A 24,494-nucleotide genomic window follows, 5' to 3' on the forward strand; every position below is an offset into this window, starting at 1 on the left:
ATGTAAAGCAAATATTAACAGACATAAACAGAGAAATTGATAGTAATACAACAGTAGTGGGGACTTTAATACTGCATTTAGATCATTGAATAGATCATCCATACAGAAAATCGACAAGGAAACATTGGCCTTAAATTACACATTAGACCAGATGTAATATAACATTCTATCCAAAAACAACAGAATACACATTCTTTTCAAGTACACATGGAACATTCTCCAGAAAGGACCACATGTTAGGCCATAAAACAAGCCTCAATAAATATAAGAAGATTGAAACCATATCAAGTTCCTTCTCAGACCACAATGGGATAAAATTAGAAATCAATTACAAGAACAAAACTAGAAAAAAACAAAAACACATAAAGTCTAAACAACATGATATTAAATAATCAATGGGTTAATGAAGATACCAAAGAGGAAATTTAAAAATACCTTAAGACAAATGGAAACACACTGTTCCAAAATCTAAGGGACGAAACAAAGGCAGTTCTGAGAGGGAAGTTCACAGAGAAGCTTACTTCAAGAAACAAAAATCTCAACAATCTAACTTTATACCTAAAGAAGAGCAAACAGAGCCCAAAATTAGTAGAAGGGAGGAAATAATAAAGTTCAGAGAGGAAATAAACACAGAAAAAAAAAATAGAAAAGATCAATGAAACTAAGAACTGGTTCTTTGAAAAGATAAAACTGATAAACCTTTTGCCAGACTCATCAAGAAAAAAAGAGGTCCCAGGGGCACCTGGGTGGCTCAGTTGGTTGAGCGTCTGCTTTAGGTTTGGGTCATGATCTCAGAGTACTGGAATCGAGCCCTACATAGGGCTCCCTGCTCAGCGGAGAACTTGCTTCTCCCTTTCCCTCTTCCTCTCCCCTACTTGTGCTCTTTCTGTCAAATAAATAAATAAATATCTTAAAAAAAAAAAAAAGAGGTTCCAAATAAAATCAGAAATGAAAGAGAAATTACAACCTATACCATAGAAATACAGTTGATCATAAGAGGCTACTATGAACAATTAATTAAATGTCAACTAATTTGACAACCTAGAAGAAATGGATAAATTCCTAGACACATACAATCTTCTAAGACTGAATCATGAAGAAATAGAAAACCTGAATAGACTAATTACTAACAATAAAATTGAATCAGTATTCGGGGTGCCTGGGTGGCTCAGGTGGTTAAGCATCCGCCTTCAGCTCAGGTCATGATCCCAGGGTCCTGGGATCAGCTGTGTTGGGCTCCCTGCTCCCAGCTCCTCTCTGCCCCTCCCACTGTTTATGCTCTCTCTCTCTCTCACACATGCTCTCTCTCAAATAAATAAATAAAATCTTTAAAAAAAATTGAATCAGTATTCAAAAAAAAATCCCAACAAATAAAAGTCTGGGACGACAGGGCTTCACTGGTGAATTCTACCAAATATGTATGTATGTATGTATGTATGTATGTATTATAATGATTTTATTTATTATAAAGATTTTATTTATTTGAGAGAGCATGCACATGCACACACGAGAGAGCACAAGCAGGGGGAAGGGGCAGAGGAAGAAGAAGAAGAAGCAGACTCCTCGCTGAGCAGGCAGCCCGATGTGAGACTCGATCCCGGGACCCTGGGATCATGACCTGAGCCAAAGGCAGACACTTAACCCAATGAGCCACCCACGCACCCTCTACCAAACATATAAGGAAGAGTTAATACCGATCCTTCTTAAACTATTCCAAAAAATTGAAAAGAAAGGAATACTTCCAAACTAAATTTACAACACCAGCACTACCCTGATACCAAAACAAGACAGAGAGACTTCCAAAAAAAGTAAAGGCAATATGCACAATGAATATAGATGCAAAAATCCTCAACAAAATATTACCAAACCAAATTCAGCAATATATTAAAAGAATCATACACCATAATCCAATGAAATTTATTCCAGGGATGCAAGGGTAGTTTACATTAACAAATCAATCAATGTGATAAACCACGTTAACAAAATGCAAAATAAAAATCATATCATTTCAATAGTTGCAGAAAAAGCATTTGACAAAATTCAACACCCATTTATAATAAAAACTTACAACAAAGTGGGTATGGAGGGAATGTACCTCAACATAATAAAGGCCCTATGTGATAAACTCAAAGCTAATATAATAATCTATGGTAAAAAGTTGAAAGCTTTTCCTCTAAGTACAGGCAAAAGACAAGGGTGCCACTTTAATTCAACATAGTATTGGAAGTCCTAGCCATAGAATTTAGGCAAAAAAAAAAAGGCATCAAAATGGGAAAGAAGCAAAATTGCCACTACTGGCAGATGATTTAATGCTATATATTAAAAAAATGGAAAGACTCCACTAAAAAAAACTATTATAATTAACAAGTGGAGTCAGTAAAGTTGCAGGATATAAAATTAATATACAGAAATCTGTTGTGTGTCTCTACACTAATAACAAATTATAAGAAAAAGAAATCAATCCTATTTACAACTGCATCAAAAAGAGTAGAATACCTAGGAATAAATTTAAACAAAGAGGTGAAAGACCTGTACTCTGAAAACTATAAGACAGTGATGAGAGAAACTGAAAAGAACATAAATAAATGGAAAGATACACCATGCTCATGGATTGGAAGGACTGATATTGTTAAAATGTCCATACTACCCAAAGCAATCTACAGATTCAGTGCAATCCCTATTAAAATACCAAAGGCATTTTTCACATAACAAGAACAAATAATCCTAAAATTTGTATGTAACCACAAAAGACCCCAAGTAGCCAAAGCAATTTTGAGAAAGAAGAATAAATCTGGAGGTACCATGCTATTTAATTCAAACTAGACTACAGAGCTTTAGTAATCAAAACAGTATGGTACTGGCAAAAAAAAAAAAAAAAAGAGAGAGAGAGACACACACACACACACACACACACACAAAAAAAAATCAGTGGAAAACAACAGACATCCCAGAAATTAACGCATGCTTATATGGTCAATTAATCTATGATTAAGGAGACAAGAATACACCGTGGGGAAAAGAGGATCTCTTCAATAAATGGTGCTGGGAAAACAGGAACAGCTACAGGCAAAACAATGAAATTGGGCCACTTTCTAACACCATATACAAAAATAAACCCAAAATGGATAAAAGACTTAAGTGTAAGACATAAAACCATAAAACTCCTAGAAGACATAGGCAGTAAGCTCTCTGACATCTGTCTTAGCAGTATTTTTTTTGGATCAGCCTCTTCAGACAAGGACAGCAAAAGCAAAAATTTTAAAATGCCACTATATGGGGCGCCTAGCTGGCTCAGTTGGAAGAGCATGCGACTCTTGATCTTGGGGTCGTGAATTGGAGCCCCATGTGGGGTATATAGATTACCTTAAAAAAACTTTAAAAAAAATGAAAAAATAAAAATGGCACCAAACTAAAACCAACAGAACAAGAAGGCAACCTATTGAATGGGAGAAGACATTTGAAAATAATGTCTCCAACATATTAAAAAAAAAAAAAAAAAAAACCTCAAAACTCACTATCAAAAAAGCAAACTCTGATTAAGAAATGAGCAGAGAACCTGAATAGACATTTTTCCAAACATATACAGATGGCCAACAGGCACATGCAAATATACTCAACATCACTAATCATCAGGGAAATGCAAATCAAAACCACAATGAGATGTCACCTCACACCTGTCAAAATGGCTACCATCAAAAAGACCAGAAAAAAAATGTTGGCAGGAATGTAGAGAAAAATAAAAGAGAGAGAATCCTCTTGCACTGTTGGTGGGAAGGTAAACTGGTGAAGTCACTATAAAGAGCAGTATGGAGGTTCCTTAAAAATTTTAAGATAGAACTATATGATCCATCAATTCCACTTCTGGGTATTATTGGGGAAAAAACAAAAACACTAATTTGAAAAGATATGTGCACCCCTATGTTTACTGCAGCATTATTTACAATAGCCAAAATATGGAAGCAACCCAAGTGTCCAGAGATAGATCAAATGGATAAAAATGTGGTATACATTGTATCTATACAATGGAATATTACTCAGCCATTAAAAAAAAATGAATTCTTGCCATTTGCGACAACATGGACAAACCTAGAGGATGTTATGCTGAGTGAAACAAGTCAGAGAAAGACAAATATATGGTTTCACTTACATGTGGAACTTAAAAAGCAAAACAAATGAACAAGACAGAAACAGACTTATAGATACAGAGAACAAACATGGTTGCCAGGGGGGAGGAGAGTGCAGGCATTGATAAAATAATTGAAAGAGATTAAGATATGACCTTCCAGTTATAGAATAAGTCATGGGAATGTATTTTACAGTAGAGGGAATATAGTCAACAATATTGTAATAACGGTCTTATATGGTGAAAGGTGGTAACTAGAGTCATCTTGGTGATCATTTTGTAATGTATATAAATATGAAACCAGTATGTTGTACTCCTGAAACTAATATAATGTCAATTGTACTTCAAAAAAAATTATAGATTTGAAATAAAACAGGGCTTGAGGTAAATAAACATACATTTCAAATTCCTAATGTTTTATTCAATAAAGTAAAATTATTAGAGAAAATGTAGTTGTAATATTATTTTTTCTCCTGTCTTTGTCAAAATTTCTTATTCTCGTATGAAATGATTTCTTCTCATAGGAAATGATTTCTTCTTAATAAGCACAAAGCAAATGTAAGAAGGCTGTGGTAGATAAATTATGTTGCTTAATATCATTAATTACTAACAGCTCAATTACACTGTGAGGTGCCTACAATTCTCATGAAGCTTCTAAATCCTTATACAATACATTTAAATTACATTAATTATACAGATATTTAAATGAAGCAGAGATCGTGCTTTCAATTTTCATAAGGAGAGACAATGATCAAAATATTTACGTGCATATTACATATTTTGTTCTGTTGACATTCATAAAATAATTCATTTACTCAGTACAATATTAGCACCTTTCCATGGAATAAAAAAGGTAAAACTAATTTTTCATGTTTGGATTTCATGTATTTACATGAATTTTAGAGAATTCTTTTTTTTTTTTTTTTAATATATAGTCCAATTTGGGCAACATTTTTCAGGAAATAAAATACTCAAACTACTTTTAACATTAATTAATGATAAGTGTAAATGGTTTTAAAACATGGTGAGTGTTGCATTTCTAAGTACAGACTCTAGAGCCTGGTCCCTGATTTCAATCCAAAGACACCTGGGCAAGTGATATTAACATTCTGTATCTCAGTTTACTCCTCTGTAGAATGGGAATAACCACATTTTCTAGTATGGATTTAAAGAGTGATATGTCAAGGGTTTAAAACGATGCCTAAGTATTTTCTGTTATTAATATTTTCCTGGAAGAAATTCAATTTCACATGCAAATTAATGATGCCCAAGTTCACCTATATAAAATGGGTAGTGACAGTTTTTGATCTTTAAAATTCCATGAAAACAGTAGAAGGTAACCTTATGGGCTAAATTTTAAATTTCAAAATACTGACCTAAGGAGAATTGCCCCTTGTCACATGACCAAGCAGTGTAGTTGTGAAAAATCTCTTTATCCTGCAAGTTGTTATTAAAATCTATATGACCAATGACCTAACTCTGACAATATGGGAACATATAGAAAAATTAAGACAACCATTAGTAACAGTTTTTAGATACAGCCAAGATTGGGGCTAGGAGATGAGGAGAATCCCAGGCAGACAATGAAGAAGTCTAAAGAAATGTAAATTAAATTAAATTAAATTAAATTAAACCCAGGTCTAATTTCTCAGATAATTCTTTCTCTCCACTCTTCCTTCCTTCTTTATATAAACTACCTCCCTGGATTGGTCAGGGCATAGTGAGCTCAACACTCCAAGAAAACCTATGTTTGGGAACAAGGATCCTAATGGGAGGTTCTGGAAAATGCAGTGCCCCTGCTTTCTTTTCAGTGAAGAAAACCATAAAGATCCCACTCCAAACTCAATATACTTTCTTCATGTATGATAGACTCTTATCCAGGAGTTCTGACTATAATGAAGTAGTGGGTTTCTGGAAGACATTCAGTGAATAACTCCTTGTTTGTTAGAAATTCTATCCCCTTATAGCTGAGGGTCTTTCAGGATATATGTTTTTAGGATTAAAACATTGGATTTAAAATTCTTTTGTGACAGTATATCATGGTGGATGGCTTGGGGCTTGGTAGAATTAGGAGTGAGGAAAACAGAAAGAAAATGTAGGTAGATGATTCACTGTTGGATTGCTAGGTCATGTGTGCCCTGGCCAGACCTGAGGAAGTGGCATATATGAGAAAGGAAGGAGAAGGAGGAATTAATCATATTGGGTTATTGTGCTATTTACTTTGAAGATTATATTCATATACACTTCCATATTCTGACACTTCGTTAAATATCTCCCAATCACTCAATTTAGAGTCTTTAATCTCTCTTTTTTAGCCAATTCCCTATGGAATTTTGCAAACAATTTGCTACTTTTCTTGGGTCATTTTAACTTGATTACTTCAAAGCTGGTATTATTTCTAGGAATAGACTGACCTGCCTTTAAGGTGTGTTCAGTTTAGCTTAATAATTCTTCTTGCTGCTGAGGTCTTCCTGGCAAATCTCTCTGCAACTTAAAGCCACCGATACACTGATCAGTGAGAAAAATACTATGCAAAATATTTGCTTATTAATTGCTAATTCTAGGTTTTATTTATATGCATGTATATCCTAGTAAGGCATCTAAATTTTTTAAATTAACATATTTAAAACAATACTTTAAAACTTTACCCTAGACTGGAACTGGTTTGACTCCACTTTGCTCTCCCATTTTTCTGGCCCATTCTGCAGGAGCAGTGCCAGTGAAATTTGGTGCCCAAGAGGGAGTCAGTAAAAGAATAAACAAGGAGAAATAGATGCCTCAGTAAACCAGTGACTACACATATTTGAGCCTTGAATAACTTGAGTGTTGACTACACATATTCAAGCCTTGAATAACTGAGTGTTTGGAAGTTCAAAAATACTAAGATGTGATTTTTCTTTTAGATGGGAAATGAGGAAGGATGAGAGACTAGAAGAGGAAGAAAAAGCGATGCTGGAACATTTAAAACAATTTTGCACCATCCAGAACTCTTCTGCCACAGATAACACAGAGGAACCGTAATCTGCAGAAAACAGCAACAGCTTTATTTTAGGAAATAATCACATGTAATGGAGTAGGATTTTTACTACAGTCAGAATGAACCTCAGATGTGCTGTGAAGCATGAAACCAATAACTGAGTAATCTCTGAAATGAAAAGGAATACACCACATAAAGAATAAAGTGCTACATATTTTTTACTTTAAAAATAATTTCAAATGTTTTTCTTTCCTCAGTTGTTCTCTTTATATGATATAACTGCTGCCATCTCGTGTTCCCTTTGAATTATTTTTTTTCTTCTTAGTCTTGAAGTATCTATGACAACAGACAAAATGTTTAGAAATCTTTTCCCTAAGGATTTTTAAATACAGCATTTAGATGTTGAGTTGAATGGAGTAACATAGCCCCTTGAGGGTCATCTGAAAATTTCAATTTAATTTTACAGCTATAGCCCAGGTACAGGTCTTAGTCACTTTTAAAACCCACAATGTACCAGCCTCCTTTCCCAAAGCCTCTTCCTCAAGCAGTTTATCTGAATCATAACCACAAAAACATTCTCCTGAAGTATAACTTTAGTCCTATCTCTGCCTATAGTGGTTTTTCAAACACCACGTTCAAATTTTCAATCATATGCTTTCAGATCCTATACCCAATGTCTCCATATTCAAGCAACTGCTTGTCATCCTCCTAGTTCACATGCTTACTATTTTTCCCAACTGGAAAGCATCTTTCTTCCAAAATAACATTCAAAACTCATTCCAACAATCCCCTAGTTCCTGTTATTTCTTTTATTTCTATTATATTGACATGCACACACACACACACTAAGGAAATGGAATGTGTTTTAGTGCCCTCTACATCAAGTTATATTTACTGTATCCTTAGTGCATGGTATTAGATTATGAAAACCTCAAGGGGCTTATAATATGAAGTCTCCCTTTTTAAGGGATTTCATAGTCTCCTCAAATACCTGCCACAGAGTTATTCATGTAGTGGGCAATTAATAAACACAGTTGTTTGAATGACTGTCATTAAAAGAAGACAAAAAGGCAATTCGACTGTTGAGCAATCTACACGATATTTGGGAGAAGCCTTATCTATTTTAGACCATATGATATCGAACATCATGTTTCTGATGTTCTCAGATTGTCCATATTCCCACATTCTGTGATTTTTATAAAATGTGTAGGCTACATAATTTCCAAAGGAAAGTACTTATGCATTTTTCAAAAAGTAAAAGCCTAGAGTGCAGAGGAGGCCACCTTAGAAAATCTCTTGCATTAATTCCTACATAAAAACATATAAATGCCCATGTAGCTAGCTGCCTACCAGTAACACATTTTATTTCTAAAAAATGTATTTTTGTTAATCAGTATAATCATAAGCCAAATGCTTTAAGACATGGTTGAAATAATTTCTAAAAATTCTATACAGACTGGGGCACCTGGGTGGCACAGTGGGTTAAAGTGTCTGACTCTTGGTTTCAGCTCAGATCCTGATTTCAGGGTTGCGGGATCGAGCCCCACCTCGGGATCCAAACTCAGTGCAAAGTCTGCTTGAGATTCTCTCCCTCTCCCTGCCCCTCTGCCTCTCCCCCGACTCATACTCTCTCTGTCTCTCTCTAAAATACATAAATAATTTTAAAATTCTATACAGACCATTTAAAAAATGGTAAGAATTTTTCATAAGAAATGAACTTACCTATAAACAGTTACTATAATAATCAATTTAAGACAACAGTTGACTTTCTTTCTTCAGCTTTGTGATGGTCTGTGTAAAACTGCATAATATATTTTATTAGAAAAAACACTAAAATAGAAAGTCAAAATAAAAAAACTGAGCCAATAAACTAAATAATCTTATAAAGTAAAGGATTTCATATTTGGGTTCTTTGTCTTCTAATATATCTAAAGATCATCTTTTGACACTATTTTTTTTAACTGAATCTGTACATTTCTCTAGTAATCCTGAGAAGTGACTTATTTCCATCTAGAAAAAAAAATTCTCTATGGCTCCATTTGAAAGGAATTTAGAATAGTAAGGGGAGAAGGAGATCAATTGGAAGGAGAGAAATGTGGAAAACAGAAGAGTTTGCAGATGAATTTTCTTCTTCTTCTTCTTCTTCTTTTTTTTTTTTTTTTTTTGAGAGAGAGAGAAAAACAGAGAGTGAGTGATGGGGAGGGTAGAGGGAGAGAGACACCCAGCACACAGCTCCATGCCCAGCACACAACCCGATGTGGAGCTCGATTTCACAACCCTGAGATCATGACCTGAGCTAAAATCAAGAGTCAGTTGCTTAACCAACTGAGCCACCCAGGTGACCCCAGATGAATTCTCTTCTATATTTGCTCCGTGAAATTACTGCAACCGTAAGTGGAATAAAATTTATAACTGGGTAGGCTAAATGATAAGATATTGATTTATCAGATCATTTTGACTTTATGCTTAACATGTTAAGTATGATAAGAATGGTATTTCAAAATGGTTACTCTTTCTCATGTTTATTTTGCATTTGTGTAAGTTAACAAGAATGAAGCCTAATACTTTATATATCCCAATATGCTTATTACCAAAATATTATCTTTCTTCTGTGTTCTGTTTAACTGTATTTTTATGTAATTATAAAGATGTATCTATTTTATTGTTTTATCAGTTACTATGTGAAACAGTATGAATTAATTCTTAATAAAATATAGGTGATAATGTGTATTTCAGATATTTTACATTTTTGTTGTCTCTACCAAACACTCTTTATAGAATTATCTAGCAAGAAATGTGAAAAATAAATCACTTATTTTTTTCTACCAATATGTTCTTACTCAAAGTATTCTCTTATTCCATTTCATATATTTCTGAGTCACAGAGAGCTTCAGGTTGTTTGTAGTTAGCATTTCTTATTATAAAAAAAATCTTTAAAGTTTTTTTTATACTTTTCATTATGCTTGAAATATTTTGTAATTAAAAACATAAAAAAGCTGTATTCAGACTTCAATAGGAAAGAAATCTTATCACATGCTACAACATGGATGAACTTTGAGGACATTATGCTAAATGAAATAAGACAGTCAGAAAAAGACAAATACTGTATGGTTCCCCTTATATGGGGTAGCTAAACTAGTCAAATCCATAGAGACAGAAAGTAGAATGGTGGTTACTTGGGGCTAGGGAAAAGAAGAGTTGTGGAATGAGTACAGAGTTTCAGTTTTATAAGATGGAAAAGTTCTGGAGCTCTGTTTCACAACATGGTGAATATACTTAACACTACTGAACTATACACTTTAAAAAGGTAAAGATGGTAGATTTTATGTTACATTTTTTTAACCCCCCCCAAACACATACACACACCCCAAAACTGCAGTATGTGGAAATACCACTGCAAAATATTCCTAACAAGATGCCTGAAAGCTCTTAAATTTTAATAGGGAACTATGAGACCAGTATATTCAGCATCAGCTATTAGTCCACACAATGACAAAAACTATCCTCTTTGCCTTTGAGAAATGTTTTCAACAGTATCATCAATAAAGCAGTAAACTCTTGTTTCTCCAGAATTTAAAGAATTCACAACCTTATAAAACACGTTTCTTTTTAAAATATAATTATTTGCACAAATAAAGATCGTATTAGTTACCTATTGCTGCACAAAATTACTGACAGAATTTAGCAGCTTAAAACAACACATTATTTCATAGTCTCTGTGTATCAAGGGTCTGGGAATGGTTTAGGACATTACATAGCTAAAATGAAAGTATCAGCCAGGGCTGTGGTCTCATCTGAGGTTCAATTGGGGAAGGATCCATTTCAAAGTGGTTGTAGACAACATTCATTATCCTGCAGGCTATCAGACTCAGGACCTCAGTTACTTGCCATGTGTGTCTTCCCAAAATGGCCTTTTGCTTCCTCAAAGTCAGCAAGGGACAAAGAATCTCCTTGTAAGGTCAATGTTACAACTGTATGTAATGTAATCACACACACCATGCATATTCCATCACCTTTAAGAAATTCTAATTCTCAAAAGCAAATCACTCATCCTGCCCATGCCCCGGGGGAAGGATCAAAGAACAGCATGAATGCCAAGAGGTGAGGATGATGGGAGCCACTCTGGAGTCTATCCACCACCAATCAGGATTTAGGCACAGAAATATCCTTAATGAGGGTAACCATGTTGAGAAGTAGAAGTGGAGCTGGACTAGGAATGAAGAGCCAGGACTTAATTTTTATTGCTACAGTAAACCAGGCTATGTGCCAGACACTCTATATTAAATAGCCAATTAAATCCCTTCTAAGCCCCTACTGAGATTTGTATTGACAGCCACATTATAGAAATGTGAAGAAACTGACCCAGATTTTTAAATAAAGATGCATAGTGAGGTTCTACTTCAAGACGGCAATGTAGAAAGATCCTGACCTCCTCTCATGGACACATTGAATCTACAGCTACACATGGTACAATTCCTCTGGAAAAAAACTAAAAACTAGCTAAGCAACAGCTACACATCAGGCAAATGAGAAAAATACCACATCAAAGCAGGTAGGAAAGACTGAAACACACGCTCACCATAAAACCAACCCCTGGCTTGACAACATACACTCAGGAGGGAACTCAAAACCCACAGCTTCTCCCTAAAGAGAGAACGGTTTGAACCCCAAATGGGGCACTTCAACTTTTAAGACCTTCACCTAAGAGATAAGCCCCCAAAACATCTAGCTTTGAAAAACAATGGGGCTTGTAAATACAAGACATACAACCCTACAGTGATCTGAAAAATGAGTCTTAAAAGACTGATACACTCAGACTTACCTGTCCCACACCCAGGTTCAGAAGCAGCTGTTCATGCCCAAATTTTATGTGGAAGAATCTCATTTGCTAATCTAAAAGCACCACAATGCATTGCATTCCTGAGTTTTTTCAAAAGCCTAGGCCTTTCCCCACCCCCAAAGTGGGCAGCATCATTACACCCCCCTTTGCTGCTCTGCAAACTGTGGGCATCATCTTTTTTCTTCTTTCCAGTGGGCACCACCTTTACAAACTCCTCAGCCTTGCTCTAGCTGGTGGGCACCATCTACACATTCTCCCCTTGCTGCACTGAAGAGTGCCATTATCTTCCAGAGGGGAACTGTTACACCTTTTGGTACCCCAGTTTTTATGAATGTCACCCAGGGGATGCTCTTTCTTCGCCTGACTGTGGAGACTGGGGGGAAGGTTGTGTTCCTGGGTGCTATGGGACTGTAACAATTGGAGAGACCATTCTTGGCAGATTACCATTCCCAGGGCACTACACAGAGAGCAGATGAGCAGATGATCAACCCCCCCACCCCCACACTCCCCCACCAACACACAGCAGTCTTTCTGGGAAGGAGGCTTACCTGCTTGTTTAGGAGCTTAGGCCTAAGAGGCAGGCTTTTGCTTTGGCACTCATCTAGGGTCCTATGGAGAAGCTCTCAGGGAACAGAGGCCAGTAAATGAAATCTTTGTGCTCTCTCTCTGCCTCACTCCAGCTCACTGTTATCTCCCAGGAAGGAGCTTATGTCCTTGTCTAGCACCACAGTTTTTGTGGCTGCCATCAGGGTTCACCTCTACATCACCTGGCTCTGGTAGTCAGTGGGGCTTATGGTCACAGCTCCCACAGGAAACTAAGCAATGGAGGAGTTCTTAAATAGCTTCCATTCTCAGGGCACAGAAAAAGGCAAAGGAGCCAGGAGTTCAATCTTCTGTCAACAAGGCGTATTAGTTTATCATCACAGCTGCAACCTGAGGGGCAGGCTTCTAATTCAAAACACATCTCAGGGCTATCTGTAATCCTTTCCAGAAACCTTGAAAGATGGGCACTATCTTCCTACTCTCCATCTACCATGCACCAGAGTACTGGTATCTTTTGGAAGGGAAGTTGTACACACATCTGATGAAGTGATTTTACTTCTGGTGCTCTGGTCTTTTCTGCTGCCATGCAGGGGATGCCCCTTCACTGTCTGGCTCTGGTGCCCAGGGGAAGCTTATGTTCCTGGGTCCCACAGGACTGCAACAATCAGAGAGACAGTTCTGGGAAGGCTACCACCCCAAGGGCACAGCAGAGACAGAAGACTAAAACATATTTTCAGAATTTCTGTGAAAGAGGCCTTTTTACTTGTCCTGGAGCTTCAGGCTGAGGGGCAGGCTTCAGGTCTGGCACACATCTAGACGCCCATGGAGATGCTCATAGGTAGCATTCGCCAGGAGACACTCTACGCCAGCCTTGCTACAGCTTACCAGAATCTCCCAGAAAGGAGCTTATACACTCATCTGGAGCTACAATTTTTGCAGCTTCTGCCCAGATTAACTCCTCTAGATACCCTGGCTCTGGTAGCAATTGGAGCTTACGCTTGCAGTCCCAAAGAACTAGAAAAATTTGCTTACTTTAAAACTTGCTGCTTGAGACACCATCAGCCTGAGACAAATCAACAAGGAAACATCAGCCTTAAACATCACATTACACCAGATGGACTTAAAGGATATATACACATTCTATCCAACAACAGAGTACACAATCTTCTCAAATGCACATGGAACATTCTCCAGGACAGATCAAAGATTAGGCCACACAAAAAAAGTCGTAATAAATTTAATAAGAATAAAGTCATATCAAGCATCTTTTCTGACCACAATGGTATGAAACTAGAAACCAATTACAAGAAGAAACTAGAAAATTCATGAATATGTGGTAAACAACATGCTACTGAACAACCAATGAACCAAAGAAATCAAGAGAAATAAAAAACTACATTGAGACAAATGAAAATGGAAATACAGGATACTAAAACTTATGGGATTCAGCAAAAGAAGTTCTAAGAGGGAAGTTCATAGTGATAAATGTTTATTTCAAGGTCAAGAAAAATCTCAAACAACCTACCTTTATACCTCAAGGAACTAGAAAAAGAAGAACAACACCCAAAGTTAGTAGAAAGAAGGAAATAACAAAAATCAGAAAAATAACAAATAAAATAGAAACTAAAAAGACAACAGAAAAGATGAATGAAAATAAGATCTGATTCTTTGAAAAGATAAAGAAAATTAATAAAACTTTAGTCTAAGAAAAAGGGAGGACTAACAAATATATCAGAAATGAAAGAGACTTTATATATACCAAACTATACCAAAAAACTTTCTGAATTAATCAACAAATTCAGTAAAGTTGCAGGATACAAAATCAATATGCAAAAATCTGTTGTACATCTATACATTAATAATGAACTACAAGAGAAATAAAGAAAATAATCCCATTTACGATGCCATCAAAAAGAATAAAATACCGGGGCGCCTGGGTGGCTCAGATGGTTAAGCATCTGCCTTCTGCTCAGGTCATGATCCCAGGGTCCTGGGATCGAGCCCCGCATCAGGCTCCCTGCTCTTTAAAAAAAAAAGAATAAAATACCTAAAAATAAATTAAGCCAGAAAAGTACAAGGTCTGTGCATTCAGAACTATAAGCCATTAAAACAAATAAATTGAAAAAGACACAAATAAATGGAAAGGTATTTTGTGCTACTGGATTAAAAGAATTAACACTGTTAAAATGCCCGTAATTCCCAAAACAATCCTGAGAATTAATGTAATCCCTATCAAAGTACTGATTATATTTTTCACAAAAATAGAATGAACAAGCAATCCTAAAATTTGAACCATAAAAGACCTTGAATATCAAAAGCAATCTTGAGAAAGAACAACAAAGCTGGAGGTATATTTCCTGATCTCAAACTCTATTACAAAACTATAGTTATCAAAATAGTGTGGCACTGGCATTAGAAGAGACACAAAGAACAATGGAACAGATTAGAGAGGCCAGAAATAAACCCATACTTACATGGTTAGTTTATAACAAAGAGGCCAACAATATACAATGGGAAATGGACAGTCTCTTCAATAAATGGTGTTGGGAAAACTGGGCAGTCACGTGCTAAAGAGTAAAACTGGACCTATATCTTATACCATAAACAAAAATCAACTCAAAATGGATTAAAGCTTTATGTAAGACCCAAACCATAAAACTTTATTTATTTATTTATTTATGGGGGGAGGGGCAGAGGGACATGGAAAGAGAAAATCTTAAGCAGGTTCCATGCCCAGTGCAGAGCCCAACACGGCGCTCAATCTCACAACCTGAGATCATGACCTGAACAGAAATCAAGAGTTGGACGCTCAACCAACTGAACCACCCAGGCACTCCCCATCCAAAAAAGTTGTAATAGAAAACACAACTGATCAGCTCCTTGACATGTCTTTGCGATAATTTTTGGAATTTGGCACCAAAAGTAAAGGCAACAAAAGTAAAAATAAACAAATGAGACTATATCAAACTAAAAATCTACACAGCAAAGGAAAACATCAAAATGAAAAGGTGACCTGTTGAATGGGAGATAATATTTGCATATTATATATCTGAGAAAAGGCTAATATCCAAAATATTTTAAAACTCATACAACTCAATAGCAAAAAAATTCTGATTGAGATGAATAGAAAATCTGAATAATTTTCCAAAGACATACAGACTGCCAGGGGTACGTGAAATGATGCTCAACATCACTAATCATCAGGAAAATGCAAATTAAATCACAGTGAGATATTACATTATACCTGCTAGAATGTCTACTATCAAGGTAAAAAAAAAAAAAAAAAAAAAGACAAGAAATCCCAAATGTGGATAAGGATGTGGAGCATCTACATGTGGGAATGTAAATTGGTGCGGCTACTATGGAAAACAGTACGGATGTTCTTCAAGTGATTAAAAATAAAAATACCATAAGATCTAGCAAGCCACTTCTGGGTGTTTATCTGAGGAAAATGAAAGCATTAACAACAACAACAACAACAAAATGCAATCCCATATTCATTTCAGCATTACTTACAATAGCCAAGACATCGAAACAATCTTAAGTGTCCACTGATAGATTCATGGATTACTAGATTAATAGTAAATGAAGAAAATGTCCACACACATATACACACACATTGGAATATTATTCAGCCACAAAAAAGACTGAAATCTTGCCATTTGTGACACTATGGATAATCCTTTTCTCAGACAGAGAAAAAGAAATACTGTGTGATCTCATTTTTTTTGTGGAATCTAAAACAAAAACAAAAAAACAAAACACAAGCTCTTAGAGAGAGGAAACAGATTGGTGATGGCAGACATGGGACTGGAGGGGAGTGGGCAAAATTGGTCAAAAGGCATAAACTTCAAGTTATAAAATAAATAAGATACGGGGTGTAATGTGCAGCATAATGACTATATTTAAAATTATTGTATTTCATATTTGAAAGTTGCTGAGAGGAAATCTTAAAAATTCTCATTACAAGAAAAAACATTTTAACTACGTATGGTGAAGGATGTTAACTAGACTTTTTGTGGCAGTCATCTCACAGAATATACAAATATCAATTACGTTGTGCACCTGAAACTAATATGATGTTGTAAGTCAATTATATGTCAATTATAAAAAAGAGATGCACAGCAAAGTTCAGGCTTTAACACACCACCTCTAACCCAACCACATAGTATTAATAAGTGGAATATAAAAAATAAAAACAGAATACTGGAGCTGGGCTCAAAAGTAAAATTAACACACCAGAAATAAAAAGAGACTCCAGCTGTCCCAAACTGCACACTTGGTAATGACTTCTAGCATAACAGCACGAGAAACTCCGCTGACCCACTCCCCCAAATAAGAGTTCAAAAACAAAAATAAGGGCTCTGGAAATGTCCCATATGCAAACAGCAAATTAAAAAATATCTACTCCAGGGACACCTGGGTGGCTCAGTCGGTTAAGCGGCTGCCTTCAGCTCAGGTCATGCTCCCAGGGACCTGGGATCGAGCCCCGCATCGGGCTCTCTGCTCAGTGGGGAGCCTGCTTCTCCCTCTCCCTCCCCACCTAGAGAACCTTTGCTATCTGTAGAGGATACTGACAATAGCTTTCAAACTTCCACAGAATAATGCTTTCTTCAGATGAATTCTTACTCTAGGAAATACAATTTGTAAAACAGATATGAAGGTTAAGAAAGTTATTTAGATAGTATATATCCACTTTCTTAGAAAATTCTTAAAGCAATTCCATGGCACTTTGAAAATCACTGAGGGAAGCTTCTGTTTCAAGATGGCCACCTAAACAGAAACAACTATCTTGGGCTCAGATAAGTGTGTTTGGACTCTTTTCCCCAGGCTAACATGCTAAGAATGGTTCCTCATAGAAAGTGAACAATTTGCTTGGGAAATGTCTTCCTGGAAATAACGTGGATGTTAAGGTCTAAGGCAGAGACTGCTACTTGTACTTGCAACATCCATTCTCCCTTTGTTTTGTAAAACACACGGTCGCCTCAGATCAAGATCATATTTCCTAAGGAGGAATTAAGATGGCAGATTAGTGGGAGAACCCTGGGCTTGTTCCTTCCTTGAACACAGCTAGATCAGCATCAGAACATTTTGAACAACTAGGATATCCATCTGAGGATTAAGAAAACAGTCTACACAATTAGAGGGAAAGAACATGGCAGCTGCAAGGTTCAGAGACATGAATTAGGGGAGAGAAAAGCCACAGTGCCATGGAGGGGGTGGGAGCCCTTTTTATGGAGAGGAAGGTGGGGGTTGGAGAGAGAGTATTGGGATCATGCAAGAAAAACACTCCCCCAGGACCACTGACTTGGGAATCGAGAGGAACTGACTATTGCAAGTTTTTTGTAAACTGTGGAGCCCAAATTCTAAGGTTTTAGAAGTCCACACCATTCACTGGAATCAAGCTGGGTGGGCAGCAGTGCCCCGGGGAGGGAGGTCGGAGGCCCAGGAGTGGATGGTGGACAGCCTGGTGTGGGGATTCCCCTGGGTTGTGCTGGGAGAGAACATCCTCCTTCCTGGAGTACATTTGGAAGAGGATAGATTCTCTCTCCAAGAACGACAGACCCAGTGGGTGCCACTGAGCAGCCATTCAACAGCAGGGGACAGACGCACGTGCAGAGAGCAGATAGCATGATCGCAGCTTTTTGCTGTGCTGCACCATAGACTCCAGGCACCTTCATGGCCATGCGAGTGCTTTTCTAGGACAGAGCAACGCTGGAGGCAGTGCTGCGAGGTTCTCCTCCAGGGGAAGAGAGCAGGTCCATGCCTTGCTTGCTAGGTCATTTAAGATTTGGAGTTTTGAATCCTAGCCCCCCCAACCAGAGATAAAACACAGGAGAACTGTGAGCGTAGAGGGCAGATAACCCATTCACAGCTTTACACTGAACTGCACCATAAACTCCAGACACCATCATGGCCGTGGGACTGCTTTTCTGGGACAGAGCAGCGCTGGGCAAAGCACTGCAAGGCTGTCCTCAGGGGGAGGAGAGCTGATTCATGCCTTGCCGGGTTATTTAAGATTTGGAGTTTTGAATCGCAGCGGCACACCAGAGATAAAGCACAGGAGTACTGTGGTGCTAGACTTGCCAAAGGCCCAGGGACAGACAGGTTGAGGGCAGGGATCTGATAGAGGCTTGGGCCACAGAAAGGAAGATTGTTTGCTTTTCTGTAAGGGCCCCCTGAGCAGCAGTGGCTCCCAGTTCCCCTCCCCAGGAACAAGAGGGCAGAGTGATGCCACCTTCTACCACCACACTGCCCCCTTGCCCACCAGCACTACTGGACTTGAGAGAGAAACACAGTGCCCCCAGTAGAGGCTGGAGCTCTTACATGAAGCCCCACCCCCCTGTGGCGTGCAGGGGCAGCTTTACTAGGGCAGGTCTGACTATGAGCCAGCCCAGTGGGACTTTCTCCCACAGGAACAACACAGATCCCCTGCATGTACTTATTGTTTTTTCCTTTTTTCTTTGAGATCAGGCTTATAGTTTTTTGTTTGTATGTTCCCTTTTCTCATGTTTTGAATTAGGCTTTTTCTTTCTTTTTTTTTTTTTTTTTTTGAATCAAGTTTATAGTTGTTTGTTTGCTTTTTTTGTTCCTTTTCCTTTTCTCTTTCTTTTTTGGACCAGTTTTTTTTTTTCTTTTTTTCTTTTATGAGGCTTATCTTAACAAACAAATCAAAGCACACCTAGTTAAAGGCCCAAACACTCCCCACTGCAAGCAAGGAGGAACTCCGTAGATGACTGACCTGTGGGAAAGAGCAGCTAAGACACAACAACAGAGTGCAGGCAGCATACATTAGAAACACTTCCTGAAGTGCCAGGCCCTGGAAAGTGTATGACCCATTTTTAATATAGCATTACTCTCAGGAGCAGGAAACATAATACTTCATAATATGCGAGAGACAGAAACTTAGCCAAAATGACAAGATGAAGGAATTCTCCCTAAAAGAAAGATCAAGAAGAAATAGCAGCCAAGGACTTGCTCAAAACAGATATAAGCAATATAATGGAACAAGATTTTAGAACAACAGTCATAAGAATACTAGCTGGGCTTGTAAAAAGCATAGAAGACACCAGAGAAACCTTTGCTGCAGATATAAAAGACCTAAAAAGTAGTAAGGCTTAAATAAAAAAATGCTATAACTGAGATGCAAAACTGAGTGGATATAATCACCATGAGGATGGAAGAATCAGAGCGATGAATAGATGATATAAAAGAAAAATTACAGAAAATAATGAAGCTGAAAAAAAGAGGAAAAGAAAACTATTAGATCATGAACATAGACTTAGGGAACTCAGTGATTTCATAAGGGGCAAAAATATCCATATCATAGGAGTCCCAGAAGAAGAAGAATGGGAAAAAGGAGCAGAAGGTTTATTTGAAGAAATTATAGCTGAGAATTTCCCTAATCTGGGAAAGGAAACAGGCATTCAAGTCCAAGAGGCAAAGAGAACTACCCTCAACATCAACAAAACAGGTCAATACCAAGATATATCATAGTGAAACTTGCAAAATACAAAGATAAAGAGAATTCTGAAAGCAGCTAGAAACAAAAGGTCCTTAACCTATAAGGGTAAACAAATATGGTTAGCAGCAAACCCATCAACAGAAACTTGGCAGGCCAGAAGACAGCAGCATGATATAGTCAATATGCTAAATGGGAAAAATACATAGCCAAGAACACTTTATCCAGCAATGCTGTCATTCAGAATAGAAGGAGAGATAGAGAGTTTCCAAGACAAGCAAAAACTAAAGGAGTTCATGAACACTAAATCAGCTCTGCAAGAAATATTAAAGGGGACACTTTGAGCAGGAAAGAAAGAACTAAAAGCAACAAAGACTAGAAAGTAATAGAGACAATCTAGAGGGACAGCAACCTTACAGGTAATACAATGGCAGTAAATTCATATCCACCAATAATTACTCTGAATGTAAATGGACTAAATGCTCCAGTCAAAAGGCATATGGTATCAGAATGGATCAAAAAACAAGGCCCATTGATATGATGCTTGCAAGACACACATTTAAGACCCAAAGACACCTCCAAATTGAAAGTGAAGGGGTAGAGAACCATTTATCATGCTAATGGACATCAAAAGAAAGATGTAATAGCCCTACTTATATAAGACAAACTAGGTTTTTTCTTCTTTTTTGATTATTTTTTTTATTTATTATGTTCAATTAGCCAACATATAGTACATCATTAGTTTTTGATGTAGTGTTCGACAAACTATATTTTAAAACAAAGACTGTAATAAGAGGTGAAGAAGGGCACTATATCATAATAAAGGGGTCTAGCCAACAAGATCTAACAATTGTAAATATTTAGGCCCCCAACTTGGGAGCAGCCAAATATATAAATCAATTAATAACTTAAAAAATCTCATTGATAGGGGCGCCTGGGTGGCTCAGTCATTAAGCGTCTGCCTTTGGCTCAGGTCATGGATCCCAGGGTCCTGGGATCGAGCCCCGCATCGGGCTCCCTGCTCTGCGGGAAGCCTGCTTCTCCATCTCCCACTCCCCCCTGCTTGTGTCCCCACTCTCACTGTGTCTCTGTTAAATAAATAAATAAAATCTTAAAAAAAAAAACAACACCTCATTGATATAATATAATAATAGTAGGGGATTTTAACACCCCTCTAGCAACAGACAGATCATATAAGCAGAAGATCAACAAGGAAACAATGACTTTCAATGACCACACTGGACCAAATCGACTTAACAGATACATTCAAAGCATTTCATCCTAAAGCAGCAGAATACACATTCTTTTCAAGTGCACATGAAACATTCTCCAGAATAGATCATATATGGGTCACAAAATAGGCCTCAACCAGTACAAAAAGATTGAGACCATACCATGCATATTTTCAGACAACACTATGAAACTTGAAGTCAACCACAAGAAAAATATTGGAGGGGCGCCTGCGTGGCTCAGTCGTTAAGCGTCTGCCTTCGGCTCAGGTCATGATCTCAGGATCCTGGGATCGAGCCCCACATCAGGCTCCCTGCTCAGCGGGAAGCCTGCTTCTCCCTCTCCTACCCCCCCTGCTTGTGTTCCCTCTATCGCTGTGTCTCTCTCTGTCAAATAAATAAAAAAAAAATCTTTAAAAAAAAAAAGAAAAAAAAGAAAAAAATTGGAAAGACCACAAATACACGGAGGTTAACGAACATCCTACTAAATATGAATGGGTTAACCAGGAAATTAAAGAAGAAATTAAAAAAAAATACATGGAAGCAAATGAAAATGAAAACAGGACAGTCTAAAACCTTTGCGATGCAGCAAAAGCATTCCTAAGAGGTAAGTATATAGCAATACAGGCCTTCCTCAAGAAACAACAGCAACAACAAAAAAAGTCTCAAACACACAGTCTAAACTTATACCTAAAGGAGCTGGGAAAAGAATGGCAAATAAAGTCTAAACCCAGCAGGAGAAGAGAAATAGGATTAGAGCAGAAATCAATGATTTGGAAGAAAATAAAAGAAACAGTAGAACAGATCAACAAAACTAGGACCTGATTCTTTGAAACAATTAGTATGATTGATAAACCCCTAGCCAGACTTATCAAGAAGAAAAGAGAAAGGATCCAAATAAATAAAATCATGAATGAAAGAGGAGAGATCACAACCAACACTCAAGAAATACAATTATAAGATAATATTATGAGCAACTATATGCCAACAAATTAGGCAATCTGGAAGAAATGGATAAATTCCTAGATACATAAACTACCAAAACTGAAACAGGAGGAAATAGAAAGTTTGAACAGACCCATAACCAGAAAAGAAGTCAAATCAGTAATCAAAAGCTTCCCAACAAACACGAATCCAGGGCTGTATCGCTTCCCAGGGGAATTCTACCAAGCATTCACTGGGTGTTATACGCAACTAATGAATCATAATCATTGAACACTACATCAAAAACTAATGATGTACTATATGTTGGCTAATTGAATTTAAATACATTTTGAAAAAATTTAAAAAAACTAATCTTCTGAAACTGTTCCAAAAAATAAAAATGGAAGGAAAACTTCCAAACTCATTCTATGAGGCCATCATTACTTTGGTCCCCAAACCAGACAAAGACCCCACTAAAAAGGAGATTTACAAACGAATATCTCTGATGAACGTGGATGTAAAAATTCTCAACAAGATACTAGCTAATCAAATCCAACAGTACATTAAAAGGATTACTCACCACGACCAAGTGGGATTTATTCCTGGGCTCCAGGGGTAGTTTAATATCTGCAAATAAATCAACATGATATGCCACATTAATAAAAGAAAGGATAAGAACCATATGATCCTCTCAATAAATGCAGAAAAAGCAGTCGATAAATTACAACATCCTTTCTTGATAAAAACACCCAAGAAAGTAGGGATAGAAGGAACATACCTCAAGATCAAAAAGGCCATATGTGAAAGACCCACAACTACCACCATCCTTAATGGGAAAAACTGAGAGCTTTTCCTCTAAGATCAGGAACACGACAGGGATGTCTACTCTCACCATTGTTGTTCAATATACTACTTGAAGTACTAGTCTCAGCAATCAGACAACAAAAAGAAAAAAAAGGTAACCGAATCAGCAAGGAGGAAGTCAAGCTTTTACTCTTCACAGACAACATGACAGTCTATATATAAAACCTGAAAGACTCCACCAAAAATTTGCTAGAACTGATATATAAATTCAGCAAAGTTGCAGGATATAAAATCAACTTACAGAAATCTGTTGCATTTCTATATACCAATAATGAATCAGAAGAGAAATCAAGGAATTGATCCCATTTACAATTGCACAAAAACCCACAAGAAACCTAGGGATAAACCTAACCAAAGAGTCAAAAGATATGTACTACGAAAACTATAGAACACTTATGAAAGAAAATGAGGAAGACATAAAGAAATGGAAAAACATTCCATGCTCATGGACTGGAAGAACAAATATCATTAAAATGTGTATACTACCGAAAGTAATCTACACATTGAATGCAATCCCTACCAAATAACACCAGCATTTTTTACAGAGCTATAAGAAACAATCCTAAAATTTGTATGGAACCAGAAAAGACCCTGAAAGGAATGTTGAAAGAGAAAATCGAAGCTGGAGGCATCACAATTCCGGACTTCAAGCCATATTACAAAGCTGTAATCATCAAGACAGCATGATACTAGCACAAAAACAAACACATGGATCAACAGAACAGAATAGAGAACCCAGAAGTGGACCCACAACTATACGGTCAACTAATCTTCAACAAAGCAGGAAAGAATATCCAACAAAGCAGGAAAAAAGACAGTCTCTTCAACAATTGGTGTTGGGAAAATTGAACAGCCACACTTAGAAGAATGAAACTGGACCATTTTCTTACACAAAAATAAACTTAAAATGGATGAAAGACCTAAATGTGAGACAGGAATCCATCAAAATTCTAGAGGAAAACACAGGCAGTAACTAACGTCTTTGACATCAGCTGTAGCAACTTCTTTCTAGGTATGTCTCTTGAGGCAAGGGAAACAAAAGCAAAAATGAACTATTGGGACTTCACCAAGATAAAAAGCTTCTACACAGCAGAGTAAACAATCAACAAAACTAAAAGGCAACCCACAGAATAGAAGATATTTACAAATGATGTATCAGATAAAGGGCTAGAGCCCAAAGTCTATAAAGAAATTTTCAATCTCAACACTCAAAAAATAAATAATCCACTTAAGAAATGGGCAGAAGACACAAACAGACATTTCTCCAAAGAAAACTTACAAATGGCTAATAGACACATGAAAAAATGCTCAACATCACTCATCATCAGTGAAATACAAATTAAAATCACAATGAGCTACCACCCACACCAGTCAAAATGGCTAAAATTAACAACTTTGGAAACAACAGATGTTGGTGAGGATGCAGAGAAAGAAGAACCCTCTTACAATGTTGGTGGGAATGCAAACTGGTACAGCCACTCTGGAAAATGGTATGGACATTCCTCATAAAGTTAAAAATAAAACTACCCTAT

At 37.0% G+C, this 24,494-nt stretch overlaps 1 protein-coding gene and 1 long non-coding RNA gene across 6 annotated transcripts in view; one reads left to right on the forward strand and one right to left on the reverse strand.

Moving 5' to 3' along the window:
• KIAA0825 (KIAA0825 ortholog) overlaps nt 1-9,982 on the forward strand; it is a 399,405-nt gene extending 389,423 nt beyond the window's left edge. For 3 of the 5 annotated variants that reach the window (XM_036094057.2, XM_078067063.1, XM_078067060.1), the window contains one exon: nt 7,027-9,977. In XM_036094057.2, coding sequence (XP_035949950.2) covers nt 7,027-7,144 — 118 coding nt within the window. In that variant the 3' untranslated portion in view covers nt 7,145-9,977. Of the gene's footprint in view, nt 1-7,026 lie in introns of all 5 variants that reach the window. The other 2 variants (XM_078067061.1, XM_078067064.1) reach the window with 2 other exon arrangements.
• LOC118536856 (uncharacterized) overlaps nt 1-24,494 on the reverse strand; it is a 95,776-nt gene that overhangs the window by 59,003 nt on the left and 12,279 nt on the right. The window contains exon 2 of the long non-coding RNA XR_004917853.2: nt 22,679-22,725. This is a non-coding gene — a long non-coding RNA (uncharacterized LOC118536856). The remainder of the gene's footprint in view (nt 1-22,678; nt 22,726-24,494) is intronic.

Source organism: Halichoerus grypus, chromosome 2, assembly GCF_964656455.1.
Source record: "Halichoerus grypus chromosome 2, mHalGry1.hap1.1, whole genome shotgun sequence".
NCBI lineage: Eukaryota > Metazoa > Chordata > Mammalia > Carnivora > Phocidae > Halichoerus > Halichoerus grypus.